The sequence below is a fragment of the Nyctibius grandis genome, chromosome 13 (assembly GCF_013368605.1).
Source record: "Nyctibius grandis isolate bNycGra1 chromosome 13, bNycGra1.pri, whole genome shotgun sequence".
Taxonomy (NCBI): domain Eukaryota; kingdom Metazoa; phylum Chordata; class Aves; order Nyctibiiformes; family Nyctibiidae; genus Nyctibius; species Nyctibius grandis.
Window position 1 is genome coordinate 549,605 of NC_090670.1, and position 23,505 is coordinate 573,109.

The following is a 23,505-nucleotide window of genomic DNA, read 5'->3' on the forward strand; positions in this document are numbered from 1 at the left end:
CCTGCAAGGAAACGTCTCACCGGGGGGCTCTGCTGCGGCTGGCTGGCACAGAAGCGTGTGGCCATGCCTTTTAGTGTGGGCCTTCTCGGGAATGGACGCTGAGCTCGCACAGAAGTTTGCAGGAGGAGGACAAGGAGCCGTGAACAGTCGGAGCAGGTGGCTGGGCCACAGCTGGTGCCTGGGGGGGTGTTTCCCCCGCGTTGTTCTCACTGCTAGGGTGACCCTTGGGGGGTGCCTGCCGTGCCTGCAGTGAACCTTGCTGCGGAGGCTGCGGGTCACGGCGGGGATGGCACCGTGACCGCAGGGGTACGGCTTGTCCCCCAAAGGGGACAGCGTCGGGAGACCTCTCGGGCCCATCTGTGACTGACTGCTGATGAGCTGGAGCAGGGGCTGGAGTGAAAACCTGAACTGCCTGGGGTTTGGGTTTCCAACGTCCTCCATGTGCCTTTGACAGCCAAACCCCCCTCGCTCCTGCCCTGGGGGTGTTTCTTTCCCTTGCCCCTTCCCGAAGCCTGGGACAGGAGCTGCTCGGCGCCTGCGGGGCAGGAAGGAAAGCCTGGAGCTGTTTAAACCTCGCAATCTTCAGGGAATTTCAGCCTCCGTGATCGCAACCAACTGAATAACGGTGCAGGGTTTGAATCGCCGGCCCGCCTCCGCAGGCAGGGCTGCCTCCTCCCTCCCTGCCTGCGCCAGCTCCTGCCTGCGCCGTGGCCGCGGGCAGCACCATGGGGGTGCCGGGCTGGGATCTCCCCGGGGCCAGGGGCAGCCCCGCGCTCTAGGGGGGCTCCGTGCCTGCCCCCCGCTCAGCCCATCATGCCATTGCTGGATTTTTTCTGGGCTTGTGTCAGAAGAGCCAAGGTAAGAACCATCTATTTAAATGGTGTTTATGCCTCGACACCCTCCTGACTTCAGGAGCAGCCGCGGAAGGGCCGGGGTGGGGAGGCGTCTCCGCTGGGGCTGGGGTTTGGGCCCGGAGCCTGCCATGTGCTCCCGAAGGAGGCCGTGCCCGGCCCCACACGCACACGGGAGGTTAATTTTGGATGGGCTGAATGTGGGTGTGTTGTCAGCATGCCCCATGCTCGCCCGCTGCCCGGCAGCGATGGCACTGGGGGCCGGCAGCCCCCCGGGCTGGCAGGGTGCTGTGCCCGGCCCGACACGGGTGGTGGGTGGGTGGACGTGGCAGCGGTGGTTACGTTGCGTGGGTGGTGGGTTCTGTCTGCGTGGGCGCTGCCAGCCCCCCACCGCCGTGCTGGGCTGGGTTGGGGGCACCTCGGCAGCAGGGGCTCGCCTGGCTCCGCCGGCCCGCAGGGGTGGGGGGCTGCGAGCTGGATGACAAAGGAGCAGCGAGACCGGAGGCCCCAGGTTTTTAATTTCCTGCAGCAGTGGTTCTCGTGGCATCTGGTATTTTTCATTCGGGTTTAATTTCTCATCTGCCGCCTTAATAACATGCCGCTCTCTCTCTCTGGCTGCTCCTGCTTGTTGTGTTGGGTTTTTTATGTACCACAGCCTGTGCGGGGCGGTGGTGGGTGTGCTGGGTACATCTTTGAGGTGTTGTTAGCACAGATTTCAGGAGCTTCAGACTGGAAAAAGCACTGAAATCCCTCCCCAGCCACGGCTGTACCCCGGGCTGCCGCGGTGAAGCGAATGCGGAATGCACGCTGCTCCCCGGGGGCTGCAGCGCAGGGCTGAAAATAGTTGAGTCTAAAAATGACATTTGTGAAATTCGTTAATAATATTAGTAGCTGTCTTGTCCCTGCTGTCTCCAGAGAGCTTAGCGAGTCCTCGTTAACCCTCCTCGTCCCTGCGAGCTGCGTGTTGTCGTTGCCATTGTGCTCGTGGTGACAGGGAGACAGGGACCGGGTCCTGCATCCCCCCGGGCAGAGCTGCAGCTCCCGGGGGGCTCCCCCCTGCCCACGGGCTTCAGCAAGGTCACAAGCAACCAGCAGACCGCTGGCGACCTCGTGCCTGAGGAAGGGTCCTGTGGCCCAGCTGGGGTGGGTGGCGGGGGGGAGGCGACAAGATGCTGGGAGCTGTGGGATGGCTCCTGCACCCCCCGGCTGCAGCTGCTCCTCTGCCCTGGGCAGCACATGGGGCTCCTCCCCACCCCAGCATGTTCCCAGCACCCCCACAGATGCTGCCCCATCTGAACCCTCCGGTTTTACCACCTAAGCCGATATTTGTATCTGCTTCTCGCCCAGAAATTGCTCTTGCAGGACGTCTGCAGCCATGTGGGGACTGAGCGTGGGCAAAAGCCGTTCACGGGTCTGGGGGTAAATTTGTCCTTCGGTTCTGGGGCTCTTCCTCCCCACCATCACCCCTGGCACTGAGATGTCATGGCCAGGGGCCTGTGACAAGGGACACCCCAAGCCGTCAGAGGCTCCAGAAGGTATGTGACTCTGCCATGGGATAGGTGGCTTTTTCTCTCCAAAGGGATGGGCTCTGCCCGAGGAGAACAGGGCGAGCGTCCCTTGGCTCACCCCTCCAGCTGCCTGCCATGGGGACAAGGAGATCTCTTTTGGTAGCTGTAAGCAGAGTGGCGCTTCCCTCGGAGCGGTGCCCGGCAGGGAGGGGTGAGGGACTCTGCCTGCACGGGAGCTCCCCGATGCTCGGGGGCGAGGGCCAGAATGATGTGTCTGCGTTTAGTGCTTCCTCGTTGGCTCAGCCCATGAGGCTCTTGTTGGGTTCGGCATCGCAAAGCCCCAGAGGGGCGACGAGGGGCTCCCTGCGAGACGCTACAGGGGCCTTTTCCCGAGCTCAGGAGGGGTCGTGCTCTTCGTATCGTTCCCTTCGCTGGTTTCAAGGTTCCCGTTGCTCTGTTCTGGTGGCCAACGCGCTTCTCTCCCATCACAGGCTGCCGTTCCCCAGCAGCCCCCCACCAGCAAACGAGACCTCGAGTTTCTTGAGGGAGGAGAAACGTGCAGGGCTCTGTCCATGGGGTTGAAGCCTTCCAGGTTGAACGAGGTGGAGCTGTGGCTGGTGGGAGATTTCATGGGAATGAGAAGGTGTAAGGGCCAGGGCATGAGGGCAGGGGGGAGGAGGGTCCCCAAAGCTGCCTTAGCCGGGCAGCGGGGAGGCGGTTAAGCCCGTCTCCTCCCGGGTCGCCCCAGCCCCGCGGCCCCGGCAGGAAGAGGGGTCCCGGGTGGCCCGTGGGAAAGGCCGGCTCAGCAGCACGCTGCGGCCATCGCCGCCGGCCCCGCTCGGCAGGGCTGTGGCTGGGCCGGGGGGCTCGCCTGCACCCAGAGAGGGGCCTGGGGAGGGTCCTGGGCAGCACCGGGACCCTCCTGCTCCTCCACCTCTGTGCAAACCACCATCATCTCCCGTGCGCTGGCCAGGCTCTGCCGTCTGTAAATCCCATTTCCCTCGTCTTTGTCCCCGCAGCCCCTGCGCGGTGCTGGGGGTCCCTTCCCCGGGTGCCGTGCCTGTGGGGAGGGCTGGGGGGCGAGGGCCCAGCCTGCTTCCAGCCTTTCTTTTTTTGTCCCCTCCCTTCATTGCTGGCTTGCCCTGCCTGCAGGCACCGGTGTGCGCTCTGCTCCCAGACCTGCTAACGCCATTAAATCGTGGCCACCTCCCCTGGCATCCGTGTGGCCACACAGGGACTGAGGGACGTGTTTGGGGGGACCCCGGTGCCTCCTCCGCCGGACCGAGGGTCTGCCCCGCCGAGGCTTCCCCAGTGCCAGCTCCAGCGTGGGGGGGCCCGGGTGTGATGGCGGTGCGTGGTGTGCGGGTGGCTCAAATGCCAGTGGCAGGAGTCCCCATGAATATGAAAACCAAAAGGATAACGAAATGATTTCTGTTCTTTTTTCTTTCTTTTCGCAGTGTTTCACCTTGCTAGAAGATAAAAAAGATGCAGGTAAGCTGCAACGCTGTTTTTCGGGGCAGGAATGCCCTCGCTGCGGGGTGGGCAGGGGTTATGAGAAGAGGACGACTGTCCCCTTGTTGGGCTTCTGGATTCTTCTGCCAGCAGCGTGATTTTCCCTCCAAACTGTTATTTTTCAGAGGGGCAGCAAAGGCAACTGGCATGAGGCAGTGCCAGCCCGGGCACCCGCTGAGCCCCTGCGCTGGAGGGGGTCTGCGGGAGGAGGAGGTGTGTGCCTGCGGGGCTGGGACCAGGGATGAGGCTTGTGGGCTCCCGGGCGGGCACAGCCAGGTCCTTGGCGTAGGGACATGGCAGGGCCCCGCTGCCAAAGCTGTCTGAAACGGCGTGGCCGGTCCCAGCTGCGGCTGTGGATAATGCTCTGGATCTTGCTCTGTCCTTGTGTTCAACCCCGAGCACGGCCCAGCTCGTGGGCAAGATGGGTAGAGGCCCTGCGTGTTGTGATCTCACCCGTGGGTCTGATGGAGGCTCCTTGCCCAGTGATACCTCCAGAACCAAACCTACCCCACTCCCCCAGCGGCTCGTGGTCACTGGCTCCGGGCAGCCCCAGCAGCACCCCTCTGCCCTGGCTCGGCTCCTCTGCCCTCGGCAAGGAGCCCCGGCAGGTCCCGTGGATGGTGGCCCTGGGGGGGTGCTGCCGGCCGGAGCCTCCAGCGCTGGGAAATGGGAAATGCCGCCCTGCAGGGACCCCGTGGGACGTGCCTGGGGGTCTCCGAGCCGTTCCTCTAGCTGGAGGGTGGTGACCCAGCCTCTTGGTTTTCACCCACGTAAGGGTTAGGTGAGCTCTGAGCCCGGCCCAGGAGCACGGGAGAGCCCTGGGCAACAAAAGGCGCTTTGTGCAGGGGCTCCAGGGGTAACCCTGGGTGGTCCCTCCTGCCCTTCCACGGGAGAGATTAGCAACGGGAATATCCAGAGCTTGTTAAAGAGGGTTAAAGGGACAGGGCAGGGAAGGCTCCTACAGAGCACATCCGTGGCTGGGATTTTAGGGGGAAGAGTGTTTATAGTTGTTTTTTTTTTCCCCTTGGTTAAAACTGCCTGTAAAATCCGAGTCTCTCCTGGTAAAGGCTCAGCCACATTCACAGCTGCGAACCTTCCTGGCGTCTCGTCCCCCTCCCAGCCTGGCGAGGGGCGCGGGGCCACCACGGCGTCATGCTTGTGCGGGGGTCCGAGGGCAGGAGGAGCAGGAACCCTCGCTGAAGGGGTCAGTTCATACCCTGCGCTGGGGCTTTTGAAGCTCTGAGGAGAGGCCGGGGCAGTTGCTTGCTGTCCTCTTAGCTGACCATCCCCAGAAAGTGCTCTGGGGGTCACTTAAGGAAGCGTTCGGTGGTCTCGGGAGGCACCATTCCCTTCCCTGCTGATTTTTTAGTCTCTTTGGGGTGGGTGCCAAGAGGATCTCAGCTCTCGAGGCAACAGCACGAGGCAGCGTGGAGCTGGTTCTGCGTTTATCCCGGTGACTGTCGGGAACGCGCCTGTCCTGGCTCCTCCATCGCTCCCCGGAGCCTGGCCCCGACCCCCCGCAGCAGGGACAGGGGAACCAGCCTGGGCTTCACCGGCTTGCTTGGAGGTGTCACAGGAGCACACGGGGACTCGGTCCCCTCCTGGCAGCAGCTGCCAGCCCCACGGGGCATCGATGATGCCTGTGAGTGTGGAGGGAGCCGGTGACCAGCCATCGCCGGTGACCAGCCATCGCCGGTGACCCCCCTCCGCGGCAGGGTCAGAGCCTGGCCCTCGGCCAGTGTGAATTGAAGGAAAAAAACAGAACTTTGACAGAACTTTGATTTTTGAGCCAAAGCAGCCAAAGCTGTGCAGTGTGCTGCGGTGTGAGGCGGTACCCCCTGTCCCCACCACCCCCCCACCGCCCTGCCCCGCGGCAGGACCCCACCTCGCAGGGCCGTGGGGGTCCCCTGCCACCCCGGGCTGTGTGGGACACGGTGCTGCCGTCCCGCTGGAGCCGTCCCAGCCGGGCCGGGTTCCCATGGATTTCCGAGCCCTCCGCTTCCCCCCGACACGCACTTCCCGTGTATTGTTCTGGGCGAAGCGGGGAGGAAAGGCTCCCGCAGCAGCTGCGCACGCGAGAGCCGCATCCTCCCCATGAACCCCTGCCGCCAGCAGCACAGGGACCCTCCGGAGCAGGAGCGTGCTCTGCAGATGCCATCAAGCAGTGGCCTGTGGCTGCGAGGGACAGGGACCGAGCTCGGGGCTCGGCGCAGCCCGGCAGTGATGACGTTACAGTATTTCAGAGCTGGGCTTCTGCGGCTGGACGTGGTGAAATAACAACGGAGAAAAGCAGCACGAGGGACTCTGCTGAACTTTTGCCCCTGCGTGAAATAATAAGGTTGTATTTACCCAGCATCTGGATCTCCAAAAATAACCCGCTAAATTTAGCTGCTGTTGATATGTTGTCACAGCTGAGTTCTTCTTCTCTCCACACGAAAATCTCCTGCACCAGCTCTGTAGGTCTGGAGCCTGAGCCCCAGCCCTTCGTTCCTTCGCACCACGATCGGTGCCCTGGTTTTGGGGGGAGAAGATGGGGTCTGGGGCCTGTTTTCTGTCATTGTGTGAAGGGGTTGAAAGGGAGAGAGAGCGGGGGGCTGGCAGGGTGGCTGCTGCGAGGGTGCGTGGCCGTGCTGGGACGTGGGCGTGCAGGGACCAGCACTGGGGCTGCGGCGTCTGTGCAAGGGAGGAGGCTGGAGGAGACCCGTGGGGTGGGGTGGGATGCTGGATGTGGCTGCAGGGACCCGCTTCTGGGGACTTGTGGAACTCCCTGAGAAATCGCTGCCTGATACGTGGTGGGAGATGCGGTCAGGGGTCTGGATCCCCGTCGAAGAGATGGGAAGTGGAAAAGCTGAACTGAATGTGGTTATTGGTGGTTTTGGTGTGACACGTGATGAAAGGACGTCTGCGTCGCTCCTGCCTGCTCCCTGCCCACCCGCAGGGCCGGTCCCGGGCTCGGCTGGTGGATCATTATTTGCAGTCTACAACTACCTGAAGGGAGGTTGTAGTGCAGTGGGAGTCGGCCTCTTCTCCCAGGCAACCAGCGACAGGACAAGAGGACACAGCCTCAAGCTTGGCCAGGGGAGGGTCAGGTTGGACATTAGGAAGCATTTCTTCTGAGCAAGGGTCATTAGCCATTGGAAGGAGCTGCCCAGGGAGGTGGTGGAGTCACCATCTCTGGAGGGGTTTAAGAAAAGCCTGGCCATGGCACTTAGTGCCCTGGTCTAGTTGCCATGGTGGTGTCAGGGCAATGGTTGGACTCGATGATCCCAGAGGGCTCTTCCAACCTCGTTGATTCTGTGTGATTCTGTGATATTCTCATTTTCCTTCTGTTACGGCCTCCGTGGCCTTACTCCTGGGCACTCTGCTATCACTGGGAATGGATCCCCTGCCTGGCTAGTGTGAAGTGCTTTGTGATTAGCTCTAAGTAGTAAAAATGTTTAAAAAAAAGTAAAAACATACTCCCTGAACAAGAATTTATACGCTAAAAACCACCCTGCCAGGGCAGCTGGAGAGCAAACAAGCAGTTTATGCTCCTTTCCGTCAGGTGCTCTCGTGGGGGCCGGGGACAGCGTCTCCCCCGGTGCAAGGCACAGCCTCCAGCGGTTCCTTTTCAGCCTCCTCAGGGAACCCTCGAGGATGTTTTTGAGCCGCTGAGCTCTCTGATATGGATTTATCCATATTGGGTGAATTTCCCCGAGGAGGGAGGCTGGTGCGAAAGCCTCTGGGCAGAGCCGAGGCTGCGGGCTCCCGTATAACTCCCCGGAGCCATGCGTATAATTACATCCTTGGTTAATTAACAGGAACCACCATGGCGGTGAGAGGGGCTGCAAAGGACTCCTGTTATCTTGGCCTACAGCAGTTTTACACTTTTGGGTTGTTCCGTGTCACTTTTTGGCTCTTTTGGCAGAACTGCAGGTGCCGGGTCACCCCCTTCCACCCCTCTCCCCGAGGCTGCCGAGCACCCAGCTCCTGAGAGACAAGCCCAAAACGTGGAATGAGAAAACACACTTGAAAAGAAAATCAAAACTATCTTGGTCACTTCAGTTTTTCCAATAAGTGATCGTGGGGAAAAGATTTGTCAGCTTCAAGAGGCCCCTCCAGCCCCCCAACCCTTGTCCTTGTTCGCTTTCTGCCCATAAAAATTCTGTAACTGAAACCCCGCGATGCTGCAGTGACGGACCCCCAACCCCCAGCCCATCTCCTCTCTCCTGCTGGGGCTTTAATTTCAGGGTCTGGAGGTTCTTCTGTTTCCTGTAGCTAACAAAATGCAGATCCCCCCTTGGAACAGCAGGATCCTATCACGAATCGGGTGGTTTTCTTTGAAGGCCAGAAAGGAAGAGCCGTGGTCAGGGAGAGGGTTTTCCCTCGTGTCGGCGGGGAACGAGCTGGGGAATGGGCTGCCTTGTGCCCAGTACGTCGCCAAGTTTTTCCCATGGCAGCAAGGAGCGATTGGGACAGACTGGAAAGAAATCCAGAAATCCTGGAGGATCCCCAATTGCTCCCAGGAGCCAGACGTGCCCGTAAGATTTCCGTGAGATTAATCAGCAACGTGTCTCTTTTCACGTATCTCGGTAAACCCTGTACGTGCTTTCCAGGCTGGACCAGGATGGAAAACCACTTTCTTAGCCCTGCGAACCACCACCATTATCTCTGGAACAGCGAACAGCTCTGGTTTGCTGTGTCCCCCGCAGCGGTGAGCATCGCTTGTGACCCCTGTTGTGGCACCGGCCACGTGTGGGCTGCAGGGACCTGGCTCCGCACCATCCCCTTGGAGGCACCATTTGGATGGTGGGGGGAGCAGCGGCAGTAACCCCCCCCGGGTGTAACGGGAGGAGGCTCTGGCGCGGGTGGGCGAAGCAGGAGCAGTCGGGGTGATCGAGCTGGGTGCTGTTCTCATCGCTCGCCAACGCGTTGCCCTTCCAGGAGCTGGAGGCTTCTTGCTCTGGTTCAGCGGTGGCCACATAATCCGGATTCCTCAGGTAAATTCCTGCTGTTTCTCTGAGCTCTGGGGCTGCTGTTTGAATTGCCTCGAGCTCTGGGCCAGACACAGGACCCTTGTTGCACAAAATCAGCTCCCATGAATGATGCTGTTGTGCGTACGCCTCCGAGCCCCTCTCTTCCTCCCTCGGAAGCCGGGGAACTCGGCGCTCGTGAAACCCTGCCCGCTGTGCTCGTGCAGCCGGCAGCACCGGCTCTGTCTGCCACATTGTGGGTGCCAGTTAACTTCTTTCCCCCCATTTTCCCCTGGTAAACAAGGACACTGGAGCCATCCTCCCCGCTCGGCCAGAGCCAGCTCACTCGCTTCACGCTGGTGCTGAGCCTACACCGAGCCCAGCGCTGGAGCATCCCCAGCGTGCAGCCGGGGCTGGCTCTGGGGACGTGCGTCCCCTCTCTCCTCCCTGGCCCCGGAGGGACGCGGTGGGGGTGAGCTGGGGTCGGGGTGGTGGGGGCAAAGGCGGCTTCGGGGTTCTCTGCGCTGCAGGGGGGTCCTGCAGCGGGCAGGAGGGGAGGAGAAGGCAGCCCTAATATTAGGGCACGAGCGGGATGCCCGATGCCAAATCGGGTTTATTGCCGTCCCTCTGTGTGCTCAACGCCCCGGTGGAGCCTGTTCGTGTGGAAACATCGTGGGCTTCTCCTGTTCTCCAGCCACGGTGTGGAGAGTCATGGACCAGGAATGATACTTGCGTGAGCAGAGCAGGAGTGCCCCGAGCGTGTGCGTGTGGGCGGCTGCACCCCAGGACACCCACTTCGGGTTGGTTCGTGTCCGTGGTCGGTTTTTATTTATACACCCCAAAGCAAAAGTTAACTTTTTATTTATTTCCCATTTATTTTGGTTGTTGGAGAAAGAGAAGGAGCTAACGGCCACCTCGGGGGCGCCCGGGACGTGCTGCCGGTGGGCGCGGGGGTTTTCCTGGCGCGGTGGGTGCGTGGCGGGGGCACAGAGCCTGTTCCCGGGGGGTCACGTCGGGTTTTTTTTTCCTTCTTTAAGTCGTTCGCTCGTTTGCCCTTTTCCCGGGTGGTTTCATGCCGCTTGGGGCGGTGCGGGCCGCGGCCAGCAGAGGGCGACCTTCCCTGCTCGGCTGCGGGGGGGGGGGTCACGCGTGGGGGACCCGCAGCCGGTGGCCGGGGCAGTGCGGGGGCTGCGGGCGCTGGGGTGGACATTGCTGCACCAGGGCAACCCCCCGCGGGGTCTGGGGGTCAGCGTGACCCGGCCCCGTGCCGCGGTGGGGTACGGGGGGTCTCTGGGCTCTTACCCCCTAAGCCTGTGTGCCCTTCACGTCTGCCCTCGGGTGCTGGGGAGGGTTTGATCCGGGGATATGCGGTTCCAGCCCAAATAACGGGTCTTTTTCAGCATTGGTGTTCCCCGAGGTGCCCCGCACCGTGCTCAGCGTGTCCCTCAGTGTCACCTCTCCCGCAGAGCGAGCCTCCACCTGCAGCTCACCTGCCAATATCCCCGCGGGACCTTGCCCTCAGGGTGCGTTGGGGTGGGCACAGCTCTTCTGAAGCCCCCTTTGTGGTCCCCTGTAAGGACCTGGCCAAGGTTATACCTTTGAGCCCCTTACTGGAGCTTTCCTGGGTTTAGGTCTGGGTGTCCCGGGCAGCCGGGTGGCTCCCACCCTCCCTGCTGGGAGGAGGAGGAGAAGCAGCTCCCCAGCCTGTTCACCCTTCCTGGCATCCTTTCCTAGTGTTCAGCCAGCCCAAAAGGGCCTTTGTTGGATTTTTCCTATCCCTCCTCAGTGATGCCCTTTGGGCCACCCTGCGCAGCCCCCCTCCCCTTGCTGGCGGTGGTTATCGGGGGGCTGGCAGGACACCTCCAGCCCCAGCAGCCCCAGTTCCCCCCAGCCCTGCCCGGGTGGGCAGCGTGCTCTGGGCTGTCCCGTCCCTCTGCTTGGCAGCCCTGGGTGGGCACGCCGGCTGCGGGCAGCGTCAGCCACTTCGCTGGGCGCCCCATGTGAGCACCCGTGGGTACACACTGGGCGCCTTGTGCCGGCCCGGGGGCGAGCCCACGGGCACCCTGCCATTCCTCGGCAATACGCTGCGAGCTATTAATATCGCCGGGCGTGAATGCGGCCCATTGACGGGGCGGCGCGGGGGGAGCGTGCGGTATGCGCCGTTCCTGCTCCTCCCTGCGCCGCCCAGCAGCGTGGCCTCGGCTTCCCGGGCCGAGCGGGGCCAGTGTGCGCCCACGGGGGGCCAGCGTGCGCCCACGGGCTCCGCGTGGGACCGGCGCTTGGGTCCCGCCCGCTCTGCCGCCTGTTTATAGCTCAGCGTCTCCGGGAGGTTTCCTGCCTCTCTGCCCCCGCTCTGCATGAGGAAATGAGTGGAAAATGCTTGAAGTCCTCCTCTGAGCCAAGCGATTTTTCCACTGGCCGTCACCGTGCCGCTGGGGCTGCCCGGGCACTGGGGCTGGGCACCGACCCGCTGCGGTGCTGGGCGAGAGCCGAGCGCCAGGCGAACCCGTGGCAGTGTGAAGTGTTGTGAGCTCTGTCTCTCCCCGCGCTGGGAGCGGTGCCGTGCCTTTCTGCCTCTGTCCCTTTCCCACTTACATGGCCAGAGTGACATACCCATCCTGGCCGTCCCCTGGGCTGCTGGCTTGGTGGCCAGCACCCCGCAGCTTTGCACCCATCATCCGTTTCCAGAGGTGTTGCTCCCCTCCATCCCTCCCTGTCACCGTCCCAGCGCTTTGTGGGTGTCGGTATTTCTGGGGGTCAAGGCTCGGCTGGGTTCCTGGCACCCCGACCCCCCTCCTGACCCCCCGCTGCCGGCGGCTCTGTAGCGGGGTGCTCACACCCTCCATCACTCCTGGTTTTAGAGACCCCCCCGGATCTCCACCAGTGCAGACCACCAGCCGCTCCCTTCGCTGACCGCGGGGGTGGCACAGGCTTCTTGCCCTGCAGCAGCAGAAGCCCCCCCTGCCCACCCCCCGGTCCCGCCTGGCGAGAGGCTCCCTCGCACAAAGCTGTATGGAGACTTTCAAGTCAACAACAGCCTCATTGAGAGGCCTGTTGCTGAGCCCCTTCCCTCGGGGGCGAGGGCTGGGGGGCACGGGCTGCAGTGGGGGAGCAGAGGCGGTCGGGAGTTGGTGGGAGGAGGGTCAGGAGCTTGGGGCTGGGGAAGGAAGGAAGGGAGACGTGCATCAGAAGCCTCTCAGACTCTGAAAACAATGGGGAAAACTCTGGTTTTTTCCCTGATCCTCACACCCTGCCAGTGATTTCAAGAGAAAAGCGGGTTTATGGCATCCCTACAATGTACCTGGTCTCTCCTGCCAGATGAGAGCCCTGGCGTGGGGATCTGGCCATCCCCTCCCCAAATCCCATCCCTGCCTGTCTCTCTTCGCGTTGTGAGCTCAGTGCTCACCATCAAGCCTCTCACCCAGTGTCCCACTGTCTCTGTCTCACACTCTGCCTCCTCTCTCCTTCCACACTCAGGTTGGTGTTTCCTGACCCCCAGCCCCTTTGCCTCCCCTTTCCCACAAATTCCTCCTTCGAGTCCACCTTAACACTGTTTTTTCCTCTTAGCCCCTCTGTTCCAGACCCTATCCCCCATTTTCTTCTCCACCCTTTTGCAAACAGTCTGTGGCTGGTCCCATCACCCATGACACGGGTCTGGGATCCAGCAGCCAGGTCATGAGACGTGTGTGTGCTATGGGAAGGATCTTCCTCACCCTGTAGTAACTACTGAGCAAGAAAATCCCCTGCAGCATGAGGGGGATTTTTGGGGAAACTGCAGGAGCAGCCTCTCTGTTCCTCTCTGCGCCGTGCTGCAGCTCCCACCCCTGCTTTTGCCATCTCGGTTTGATGGGCAGGGAAAGCTGGGGACAGGCGGGCGTCTGTCCAGAACCTGTCCTGGGGCTCGTCTTTGGGGGGGACAGCCCGAGGGACCCTCACAGGTGCTCGGCCTGGGTGGGGGGTTGCAGCTGTTGGGTGTCCCTGTCCTGGGGCCTCCTTCCCCTGGCTGCAGCCGCTGTGGCTCCAGGGTTTGGCCTGTCCGTGTGTGCCCGGCGCAGCCTCGGGACCTGCAGCCTCGCAGCCCGGAGCTGGGGACCCGCTGGGGACCAGCCGGGTGGCCCTGCTTGGGCCGGGGCTTGCACTAGGTGACCACCAGAGGCCCCTCCCGACCCCAGCCCCTCTGTGGGCCTGTGGTTTGGGTTCCTCTGGGCTCTGGAGCACCGATGGGTGCTGCTGAGCCGGGCTGTCCCGTGCGGGGTGCTGGGCCGGGGGTCAGCTCTGCGGGGCCGGGGGCGGTGGGCACGGCCATGGGGCAGCGGTTCCGGCCCGGCGGGGGCTGACGGCGGGCGAGGGGCGGGGCGGGGCGGGCCGGGGCGGGCGGGCCCCGGGGGCGGCGCCGGGCGGGCGGAGCCGGCACTTGCCGCGGCCGCGCTCACACCGACAACAGCCGGAGCCGCGGCTGGCACAGCCCGAGCCCGCGGCGGGGCCGAGGGTCCCCCACCGCCCCCGTCATCCTCCTCCTCCTCCTCCTCTCCCCGGCGGGACTCGGCACCCCCCCAGCAGCGCAGCCTGAAGGTAAACCCGAACCCCGCGGCTCCGGGGCGCCTGCGGGGTGTGAAGGGAGGGAGCTGGGGGGGGTCGGAGGGGTGCCCGGCTCCGGCGGGGCTGGGGGACGCTGCGCGGCCGCGCTGCCGGGCGGGGCTGTGCCGGCACACGCGGTGCCCGGACGCGGGGGCGGAGGGGAAGCTCGGGGCTGGTGGCGGTTCCCGGCACCCTCGGGCCGTTACTGGCCCCCGTCACTCCGGGCTGAGTCACACGGGAGGCGGCGGCCGAGGCTACGCGGGTCCCGCTGAGGGACGCGGGTGGGCTGGTGCGGGGCCTGGGCTGGCCGGATCCCCCCAGGGCTCCTCCTTACCCCTCCTCTCACTGGGGTGACTGGTTAGACACAGCTTTGCCGTCAGACCCAGGGAGTTCGTGGAAAAACTGTGCTGACGTGAGGAGGCTCCGGGCCGGGCCCTCGTGCTGTGGCGAGGGGAGGCTGGACGCCGCGCTCTGGCTCGTGTTCCCAGTCCATCGTCTCTGGGCTTGTGTTCCCAGTCGATCGTCTCTTCTGGAGACCTTTGTGGTAGAAACGGAGGGGTTTGCCATGCGTGCGTGGTTTGTCACGCCGGGAGCTGTTGTAATCTGTCAGAGTGCGCTGCCAAGGTGAGAGGCTGCCTTTTCAGGGGCTGTTTGATCGCGGCTGACTCAAACACCAGCTCTTTGTGTGCTCAGTTTTGTGGTTTGCGTTTTGGGACGGCTCCTTGGTGCAGGGGGCAGAGGAGCTGCCTCTTGTGAAGACCCTCGTACAGTCCCGGGATGTCAGAGCACGTATCGTGAAGTTACAGGCAGAAATCTGTGTTCTTTTCCACGTACATACTTGAATTCTTATCAATGAATGTGCTTTTTTTCTGTTTACATTTTACCTGAGGCGCAGTTCAGAGAGGTGGCAGCGCTGGTGGAGCGGGTGCTGCAACCCCTCGCTGCTCTCTGCACGCGTGTGCCAGCGGGGTCTGCCCTTTGCCGTGGGCCGGGCAGGGAGCACAGCTCAGCTCAAACCCCATCAGCCTCTCTCCATTCTTGTAAGGAAAAATTAGCTGCTAAAAGCTCGTCAGTCATTTCCTTATGTGGCAAAACATCAAGCCCCAGAGCAGAGCAGAATCAAACCCGGCTCCTGAGGAGGTGCTCACGTTCACTGTGTGTCCTTGCGCTTCCTCTGAGAGATACTTTTCTAATAAAAGCCTGAATAAATCCCGTCGTGCTGCTGTTAAGCATTCCTTGTCTGCGTTGCCTCAATGTCCAAACCCGAGCGTGTGCGCGGGACAGGCTGCCAGCAATTTAGTTTCGTAAGAGAACAAAATATGGTCCTGCCTGAGGGCACTTCAGTACTTCCCCTTGGTTTTTGTACTAATTTCAAAAAGATTTGAAGGTTCTCAAAGTCAATTGAAGTCGGGCAGGGGAAAGAAAGGTCGCCCTTTCAGTAGCAGAGGCTGCTGCGTGACTTTGCGGCGAAGGAGCAAGCCGAGGAGCCAGCGGGCACCGAGCCCTGCGGGCAGTGCTGGGGGCAGGCGGGGAGCTGCTGGGAGCCGGGCGCTGCCCAGCTTTGCTCTCCCGGGCAACAGGGTAAATCATCACCCAGCAGGGAGGAGGGCAGAGCCTCCTTCCTTCAACTGCTCCCTCCTTGCAGAGCCCGAGGTGGTTTGCCCATGGCAGGGGTTTGCAGACTTCATTTGCGCTTTGCGTGCTTTCGGAAGGGCTTTTGCATTCAGGTGTACGTGGGAGGGTAATCCTCCAGACACAGGCAGTGTGCTGGTCAAACGTACCGCCAGAGCGCGGGGATGAGAGCTGAGCTGGGTTTGCGGGTGTGAGAGGCTTCCAGGGGCAGACTGCGGGCTGCAGGGGCTGGGATGCCGCTGCTCGTGCCAGGCCGGCCGTCCCTGCTGTGCCCATGCCGGTCCTGCGGCAGCAGCGATGCCCCGAGGGGAGAGGAGCCGCCGGGAGCAGCAGCACCCCAGCCCCTGGGAGCTGAGGCACGTGTGGCCGCGGGACGTCTGCGTGGCAGTCGGGTCTTGTCATTTCTCAGCTCTCCTTCACCCGCGTGCTCTCCCAGCCCCGCCGGGAAGCGTGAAGGAGGCGTTGGGCTGGATTTAGCGCTGGAGGAGAGGCCGTGCTGGAAAGCTGCCGGAGCCGTCCCGGGGGCCGGTGGCCAGGGCTGGCACAGAGGAGCCCCCCGTTAACCTTTGTGCCGAGCCCCCCACGCTCCGGAGGGCACCGGCACCGGCCGTGCGCGGCCACATTCCAGCCAGGCCGGGGGTCTCCTGCCCGGTTAATGATTGAGCCACAATAACCCTGTGCGAGCCGCTCTGAAAGTCACCTCCGGATAATTATATTAACTTTTCCAGGCTTCTGGGGCTGGCGCAGGGATTTAAAGAGGCAGGGGCTTCTCCTCCAGTGCCAGGCAGACGCTCGTTTCCAGGCGCAGGAAGCGGTGCCTTGCGGGTTTCCGCTGTCTGTTTGCTTTCTGATTGATTCGGCGCGTTATCTGCACAGTTCTGCACAAGGGGCTGTCGGTGGCGCGGAGCCGCGCTGGCCTCGCTCTGCCCCGCGCTGTGCTCGTCCCTCCTCTGCCCGGTGCCCCCCCGGGGGATGCCAACCCCGAGCCCGCGGGATGCGGCTCCTCGGGGGGCGTCCAGCCCCTGGCTGCTCGGCCGTGACGCTGGCGGCGGGTGCCTCGCCAGCCCGCTGCTCTGCCCTCGCCACCCGGTTAATAATCGACAGGGTCCCCGTGCCACGTGGGCACGCTCGCCCAGCGGCAGCGGCGGGGCTGTTTGTTGAGCCGGTTGAAGGATCCCTTATCAGAAAAGGCCACTTGTCGCCCAGTGCCAGTCACAGGCAGGGTAAACGTTAACGGCTGGCCCTGGCAACGGGCACTAACAGCTTGCGGGACCTTCCCCGGGGGGCTCAGCCCCCTCGTGTCCCGCTGCACGGAGGCATGTGTGCAGCTTGAGCTCCTTGGGCTGCCCCATGGCCCAGCTCAGCTGTCCCCTTCTGTGGCTTCCCCAGTGGCCATCCTGCAGGTCCCACTGAGACGTCCTGGTCTGTGTCAGGGGTTGCTGCTGGTCAGGGGGAGCTCAGGGCTACCAGAGCCCGCCGGCCGGGCAGGGCCAGGCTGCGGTTTGGTGTCTCTGCCCCGCATCTGGGAGCAAAAAGCATCCGAGTGCAACGTGTGCGTGCGGGGCGCGCAGAGAGCCTGCAGCTCGGGGCCAGCCCCGGCTCGTGGTGCCCTTTGGGAGCAGGCTGAGGTGCCCGTGCTCAGGGCTCGCGGGGGCACGAGTGACGAATGGCACTATTTAAGGAAAGGGCTGCGCTGGCGTGTGCTGGGCTCCTGCTGCCAGCGCTGCCCGGGCTGGTGTTAACGGGTGACCCGCAGGCGTGTCACTGCTCGAGCACAATTCGTTTGCAAAGGTACATGATGGGGTTTCTATCCTCCCACTCTTTTTCATCCCCACCATGAATTTTACAAGAAGGGGAGGAGGGTTTGCTGCGAGCGCTGGGCTGGGGGGAGCTGGAGCGGTTCCGGGGGCTGCCGGCAGAGGTTTGCTGGGGGGGCTGGCGAGGGCGGCTGGGGTCATTCCCCCCGCGACACTGGAAATGGCCACGGTCAGTGGCAGGGGTGTCACGAGGCCGGGGGACAGCGACGCTCGGCCGTGACTCAGAGCGCACTTGACCTCGTTTCGACAGTGTCGTTGGGCAAGAGCAGCACGTCGGGGCAGCCGGGGCCGGCGTCGGAGCTGTGTTTTCCCAGGCAGGGAATTGTCTCTGACCAGCACACCTCGGGGAGGGTGGCCCCGGTGGCAGCCCCCGGTGTCAGCCTCTGCGCACGGGCTGGGCACGGGCTGTGGCTGCATCCTGGGAGCTGTGGTGGGGTCTCAGGAGCAGCAAGAATTTAGGAAGCAGTTGTTCTCCCCTGGCTAAAAATAACAGGCTTCTGAAAAACACAGGCGTGAAGGACTTAGGTGTGCCTGAGATGGTGTGTGTGAGCACACAGGCCAGTACCTGTTGGGTGCCCCGTTGCCCTGCGTGGGTCCCCTCAGCCCCCCTGTTCCCCCCAGCCCAGGGAGCCCTCGCCTGCTGATGGGACACGGAGCTTGATGGGCCACAGCGTGTCCCTGGCAGCACTTTGTCCCCTCCTTCTTGTTTCATTCACCACCCCTGTGTCCAGCTCCAAATCCTTTTATCTCCGTTATAAGCGTTTCTGATTCTGATCTTTTGTTGCTGATTTGGAGCAGGGAACGGCAGTGGCAGGGGAAGGTACTTTCCTGTCTGCTGTTTGTCTTCCCAGGAGACGTGGGCAGGATGGATGGGGGCTGTGTGGTGCCCGTCCTGTAACGTGGCTGGCAGGGTGACAAGCGGGCTGCAGGAGCTAAGTTGAAGTCTACATAAATGATTTACACGTGCTGCCGTGGGACGTTCAGCGTGTCCCCCTCGGCTGCTCGCGCCGTCTGACGGGAGTGACTGTCTCGTGGCAGAGGGACCTGGCTGTGGCACGGAGCCCGCGGCGGCGAGGGTGCTGCCGAGGTGCTGGGGCTGCTCAGCCGCGGTGCCGGTGTGCCCAGCCATCGCGCAGGGCACGGAGCCTCGGTGCCCCCAGACTCCAGCTGCTGGGGATGGCCATCCTCAGGACTGCCACCGTCACCCAGACGGGACATCGGCCGCGTCTGCTGTGTCATTGCTCCTCCTTAGCACCTTCCACGTGGCATCTCCAGAGGCTTTAGGTACCAAAACGCTTCCTTGATCGCGGGATTTCCTTGCACAGCTTGTCCCAGCAGGACCAGAGGAACAGCCCTGCCCTCCTGGACCCCGCTTGGCCGTTGCAGAAGCGTCCTTCCCCTCGGTACCTCTCGCCAGGGTAGCTCCAGCTGGGGCAGGCTCTCCTCCTGTGGCACCAGGGCTCATCACGCTGGGTGCCTCCACAGACCAGGCAAAAGAGCACGGATGGAGCAGAAATAGCCTCCCTTGTCGGGGGACAGGCGTGCTCTCCTGCTGAACCCGTGCCTCGTGCTCCGGACGGACACTTGCTTCCCAGCCAAGTGGAAGCTGACCCCGCTGCTTCCCGTTCCCACGCCCAGCCCTGCGCACACCTCTGCAGCATGGCGTGTCCAGCGCTGCTGCTGTGCAAAAAAAGAAAAGAAAAAAGGCAACAAGTACTTTAGGCATTTTGCAGCAACAGCTGAATTGTATCAAACTGCTTTGTGCATCTCAGCCGTAAAGCCCTGCACATGCCCTTCCAAGGGGCACGGGCAGGGAGGCGTCGCGCTCCGGTGAGGAGGGGAGCGGTTCTGCAAACGCGGGGAGCGGGGCTCTGCTCCTGGCTCTGCTCCTGGCTCTGCTCCTGGCTGTGCTGCAGGAGAGGCTGTGCCTCTGCGGCTCCTCTAGAGGAGGGATAACAGAGAATCACCTTCTCTGTAGATTGTGACCCGTGAATGTGGGGGGATGCTACCAAATCCTGCCACCAAGGTTTATTTATTGGTCCTGCCCCGCTGCCGTTCCTCTCCAGCAGCCCTCGGCAGTGCCGGTGCCCGTGGTGGTGCCCGTGCCACCACACCAGCACGCTGGTCGGAGGGCTCTCCTGGGGTGCCATGGCACTGCCCCAGGTCCCCGGGAGGGACCGGGTTGGGCGAGCTCTCCTCTCCCCTCACCGCACTGGGCTGCTGCTTTGGGGCCTCCTGTGAAGCCTTGACTGACTGTTCTGAGCCATTAGGACATCAGGAAGCATTTCTTCTCAGCAAGGGTCATTAGCCATTGGAAGGGGCTGCCCAGGGAGGTGGTGGAGTCACCATCCCTGGAGGGGTTTAAGACAAGACTGGACATGGCACTTAGTGCCCTGGTCTAGTTGCCATGGTGGTGTCAGGGCAATGGTTGGACTCGATGATCCCAGAGGGCTCTGCCAACCTGAGTGACTCTGAGCCAGCTGCCCCTCTGTGCTGGATTTCCTGGATTTCTCCTGCTTCTCTTTTTTTCTTTCTTGTGTTTTGTGTAGGGATGTTGGTATGAAGCTGGTGTCTGTACTTCCCACACCTCCATCTGTCAGTCTGCTCCCGGCCTGGCTGCAGCAGATGCGGTGCTGCCTGCGGGGGCTGGAGGTGCCAGGGCTGGGGCTGGCATCGCGGGGGTCTGCGGGCTGCCCTGGGACGCGCCACTTGGTCTGCTCTGATGGCAGCTCCCCCATCCCTGCCCGCTGCGGGGACCCGGGGACCACGTTCCCAGCTGCATAACGGCCCAGCACAGCTCCGTGGGGAGCTCGTAGGTGGGGTGGGACCAGTGCACCCCACGGGAGGACCCTGGAGAAGGGGTTGGGGTGTGCAGGTGATGCAGGACCTCCAGCTCTGGGGGGCTGGTGCTTTCCTTATCAGAAAGAGAGTTGGGATTGTGGATTTTGTGCCGTTTTTGCTCAAGCCCTGGTGATGCTGCAAGGCCACAGGGAGCTTGGGCACGAGGCTCCTCTTGCATCGCCGGTCAGGAGCACAGACACCTCGAAACTCCCCGAGGGCCTGAGCCGTGCGGGTGGCTGAGTTTGAGCAGGGACTGAAAGGGTTAAAGCTGCTTTGCAGTGGGATTTTTTTAAAAAAAAAAAAGCCATTTCCTTCATGTCCAGAAACAGTTTATTTTCTGGGCATTCTTCAGGGCTCGGGGAGGTGCCTTTTCGTTAAGGCATTTCCTGTAAGCGAGTTTATATTTGGGCTGGGGAGGGTGGGGAGAGGAGGTGGGTGCTGGGGAGGGTCTGGCGGCCTGAGCAGGGTGACCTCAGCTTTTGGCTCCTTGTCCTGGATTGTTGGAGGTGGCAGCTGCAGGAGCGGTGGCCACGGGACCAGTGGCTCTGGGAGCGGGGTCCCGGGGGTCCCGGCCCGCGGTGGGGCTGAGCCGGGACCCCAAACACCCCTTTGCACAGAGGGGCCAGAGCGAGCGGGACGGCGTGAAGCTGTCGGAGGAGCAGCCAGCCCTGAGTTGTGTTAAAGCCTCAGTGTTTAAAAATAGGAGCGCAATCCCCTTGCCAAGCCCTGCCTTGGCAGCCCCCCCGCCTGGCTCTTGTGGCTGGTTTGCCCCCTTGGTGTGTTTTGGAGCCGGGGTGGCCTCCTAAGGCACCGTAAGCCCTTCTCTGTCTGTAGGGTTTTCAGGTTAGCATTAGGAATGGAAGGAGCAGGCAGGGTTATCTCCACCACAGTTCAGCACTGCTAACACCAGAAAACAGCTGGCTGTCTTTGCCCAAGAAGTGGTCAATGCTAAGAAGAGGTGACCTGTCATCCCCTTCCACCCTTTAAGACCATCCCTTCCCTTACCTTTAAGATGATAAAGTGCTGCTGGACCCCAAACTCTGACCTCTGTCTAATTCTGTTCCCTCCCCCAAGATGTCTTTGATTTCCATTAAAAACACAAACAATCAAGCAAATGCAGTAATATTAAAGATCACCAAACTTTACTGCGCTCTTGGTGTCTGTAGTGCAGGTCTAACTCTTTTCCCGTTGATATTTGATCAGACCTGACCTCTTGTGCGAGGTCCTTGGGGCCCACAGCCGTGGCCCCCGGGGTCCCCTCGGGGCAGCGCCGGGGCTCAGGCAGCTCTCCCATTGTTCCCCGTGCCAGGTTTCTTCTCCCCCATTTTGTTTTCTTTTGATTACTGTGATTTCCTAACATCGGAAGAGGCGAGTTATGAAACTGGAGTTATCCAAACACGTCTTGTTTGAAGATAGCGTTTCATCCAGCAGATGCGGCTTCCTGCGCTCTAAATGGTTCCCATTGTTCCGCGCTGGCTCCTGGCCCCGGCTCTGCCGCGGCCACCGCTGATGTCGCTCGGCTCTGACAACCCCGGGAGTGGTGGTCCCAGCCACGGGATGCTGCCCGCCATGAGGCGACGTGGAAAGGCTGAACTGGGAGCACTGGTGTTCTGTGGATACCCTCCAGAAGCGTTTGGGAGGCTCCCTGGGGGCTGCCCCTCTGCAGGGGTCAGCGAGGCTGCGGGGGGCTGGCGCGGTGGCCGCTGCTCCAGCAAGGGGTGCTCAGATCTCCCAGTACGTGTCCACTCTTCCAGCAATGTCTAGAGGGGCCAGTTGGTGCCACTTCTGCTCAACACACCCCTCCAAATACCCACCCTGATGATGTTTGCTTGTGGGATCCCCTGTGTTTGGGTGGGATTCGGACCGTGGGGCCGTGACCAGATGCCCGCTGTGAAATGGAGACGAGGTACAAAATGCAGCTGTTCCCGGCACTGCTCTTCCACATTTGGGCTGCAAACTGGGATCATCTGGGGCCGGGCCGTGTACAAAGATGGGCGCTGGTGTAGCGGTTGGCATCCAGGCTGCAGAAGAGGAGGGAAGCAGGGAAGGGAGGGTACATACCAGGTGGTGCTGGTCGGTGGGATGAGGGTTATTCCCAGCACAAATTGATTTTCTCGTAGGATGGTTAAATAGGAAATGTGACTGAAGGAAACAGCGAGCTGCTGCTTGGAGAGCTGCTGCGAACGGGACAGATGTGTTTGTTGGTGGTGGAGGAGGCTGGTTGCCTTCTCGTCACTGCCGGGTGGTGGGTGGCATCTGTGGTTTGATGGTGAAGAGCTGGAAATCCCCCTTGGCAGCACAGATGTGGGGGCTGGGGGCAGCCTTGCCCCCTCTTCCCTGCTGTGTCATCGTGAAAACAAACCTGCACTCTTGGGTTTATTAATTCTCTCAAGTACGGTTTTAGTGCTGCTTTTCGGCGAAGATGTGAGCTGTGGTCCCCAGAGTGAGGACACCCGCCATCAGGGGCACCCTGCCCGCTGTGGGGTGGCACAGGGGCACGGTGCTGGGCGGCTGAGGTGCCATCCCTCTTCTGCTGCTCTCTGGGTGCCTCACCACCACGAGTGCCACGGGGAGGAAGCCGGGCAGTTCCTGGGGCTCCTCCTGCAGCTGGAGGGTGAGGAGGTGTCCGTGGCCGCTGGAAAGCACGCTCCTGCCCTGGCATGCGGGTTGGAAGAGGTGGGTGAGGTGCCCCCACCATTCCCCCTGGTCGGCCCCTGGATGCTGGGAGAGGCCCCGCTGGTGGTGGCAGGACACGGAGTGTGGGACTGAAGAAGTGTCCAGGAAAGAGGGAAGCCAGCGCTGGCTGGTGAGCCACGGCTTCTGTGCCTCCCGCTCCGTTACCCGGGCACACGGACGCCGTTAGCCGTGACCTTGGACCTGCGAGAAGTCCATAGCCGGCGCCCTGAGCAGGCTGCGGGGTTCTGGGCAGCAGGGCGGTGGAGGCAGGCTGGGACGGGGCTGGGGCTGGATTTTCGGTGGATTTTGGGCAGAGCCTGTTGTGAGCGGCGCTGGGTGTGCCCCAGCCCTCCTCCCCCGGCGCTGGGCTGCGCAGGAAGCCACGCTGGGGTCACGCTGTCCCCGGGGCTGGGCCACCGCCGTCCTCCTGCCGCCGCGCCGGCCGCTCCCGCTCGTGTCCCCCCAGCTTTCCCACCTGCTAGGGACGCAGGGATGTTTTGAGTTAATTATTTTATTTTTTTTTTTTGCATGAATGGAGCCTGTTTTTGTGAGTGTTCTGGACGGGATGTGGAGCTGCAGATGTCTGCTCGTTAACTCCAGCTCTGCAGACCCGCTGCCGGAAGCAGCGCCCAGCGCTTGGCAGAGCCCCGAGGTCTGACGTCCTTCCTTCCTGCCCCTTCCCGGCTCCGCGGGCCCGGAGCGAGCCCTGCGCCCTGCGGTGGCAGTCCCCTTGTCCCCAGAGCAGGGCTTTGGGCTGGCACCTCTCCCCTTGAGGTGGTGGGTGAGGGTCCTGTGACACAGCCCGTGTCTCGCACCTCTGACCACAGCCGTCAGAAGGCAGAGGGTGGTGAGGTCAGAAGTCTGTGATTAGTGTTTGATAAGGCTCACTGAGGGAAACATGGGGAATTAAGACCATCTCTCTTGGCAGTGCCAGCCCTCCCCGCCCGCCCGGCCCTGGGTTGGGATGGGGTCCCCCTGTGGGACCTAAAGCCCTGGTGATCCCACCCTCCTCATCGCCGACGGACACAGAGCTCGCGGGTGGCCTCGGGCAGAGCCGGTCGCCCGCCCGATGGCTTCACCTGGGGACGTGAGCTGCTCTCTGGTGGGCCGTGCCACCCCGGGAGCAGGAGATGTGCTG

General features: G+C 62.4%; 1 protein-coding gene across 3 annotated transcripts in view; it reads left to right on the forward strand.

The window, feature by feature from the left end:
- The first annotated feature begins 488 nt into the window (after positions 1-488).
- STARD8 (StAR related lipid transfer domain containing 8) overlaps positions 489-23,505 on the forward strand; it is a 40,716-nt gene continuing 17,699 nt past the window's right edge. Inside the window, exons 1-2 of one of the 3 annotated variants that reach the window (XM_068411734.1) lie at positions 489-858; positions 3,817-3,850. In XM_068411734.1, the coding sequence (XP_068267835.1) occupies positions 814-858; positions 3,817-3,850 (79 nt within the window). In that variant the 5' untranslated portion in view covers positions 489-813. Of the gene's footprint in view, positions 859-2,261; positions 2,387-3,816; positions 3,851-13,245; positions 13,396-23,505 lie in introns of those variants that run through there. The other 2 variants (XM_068411737.1, XM_068411738.1) reach the window with 2 other exon arrangements.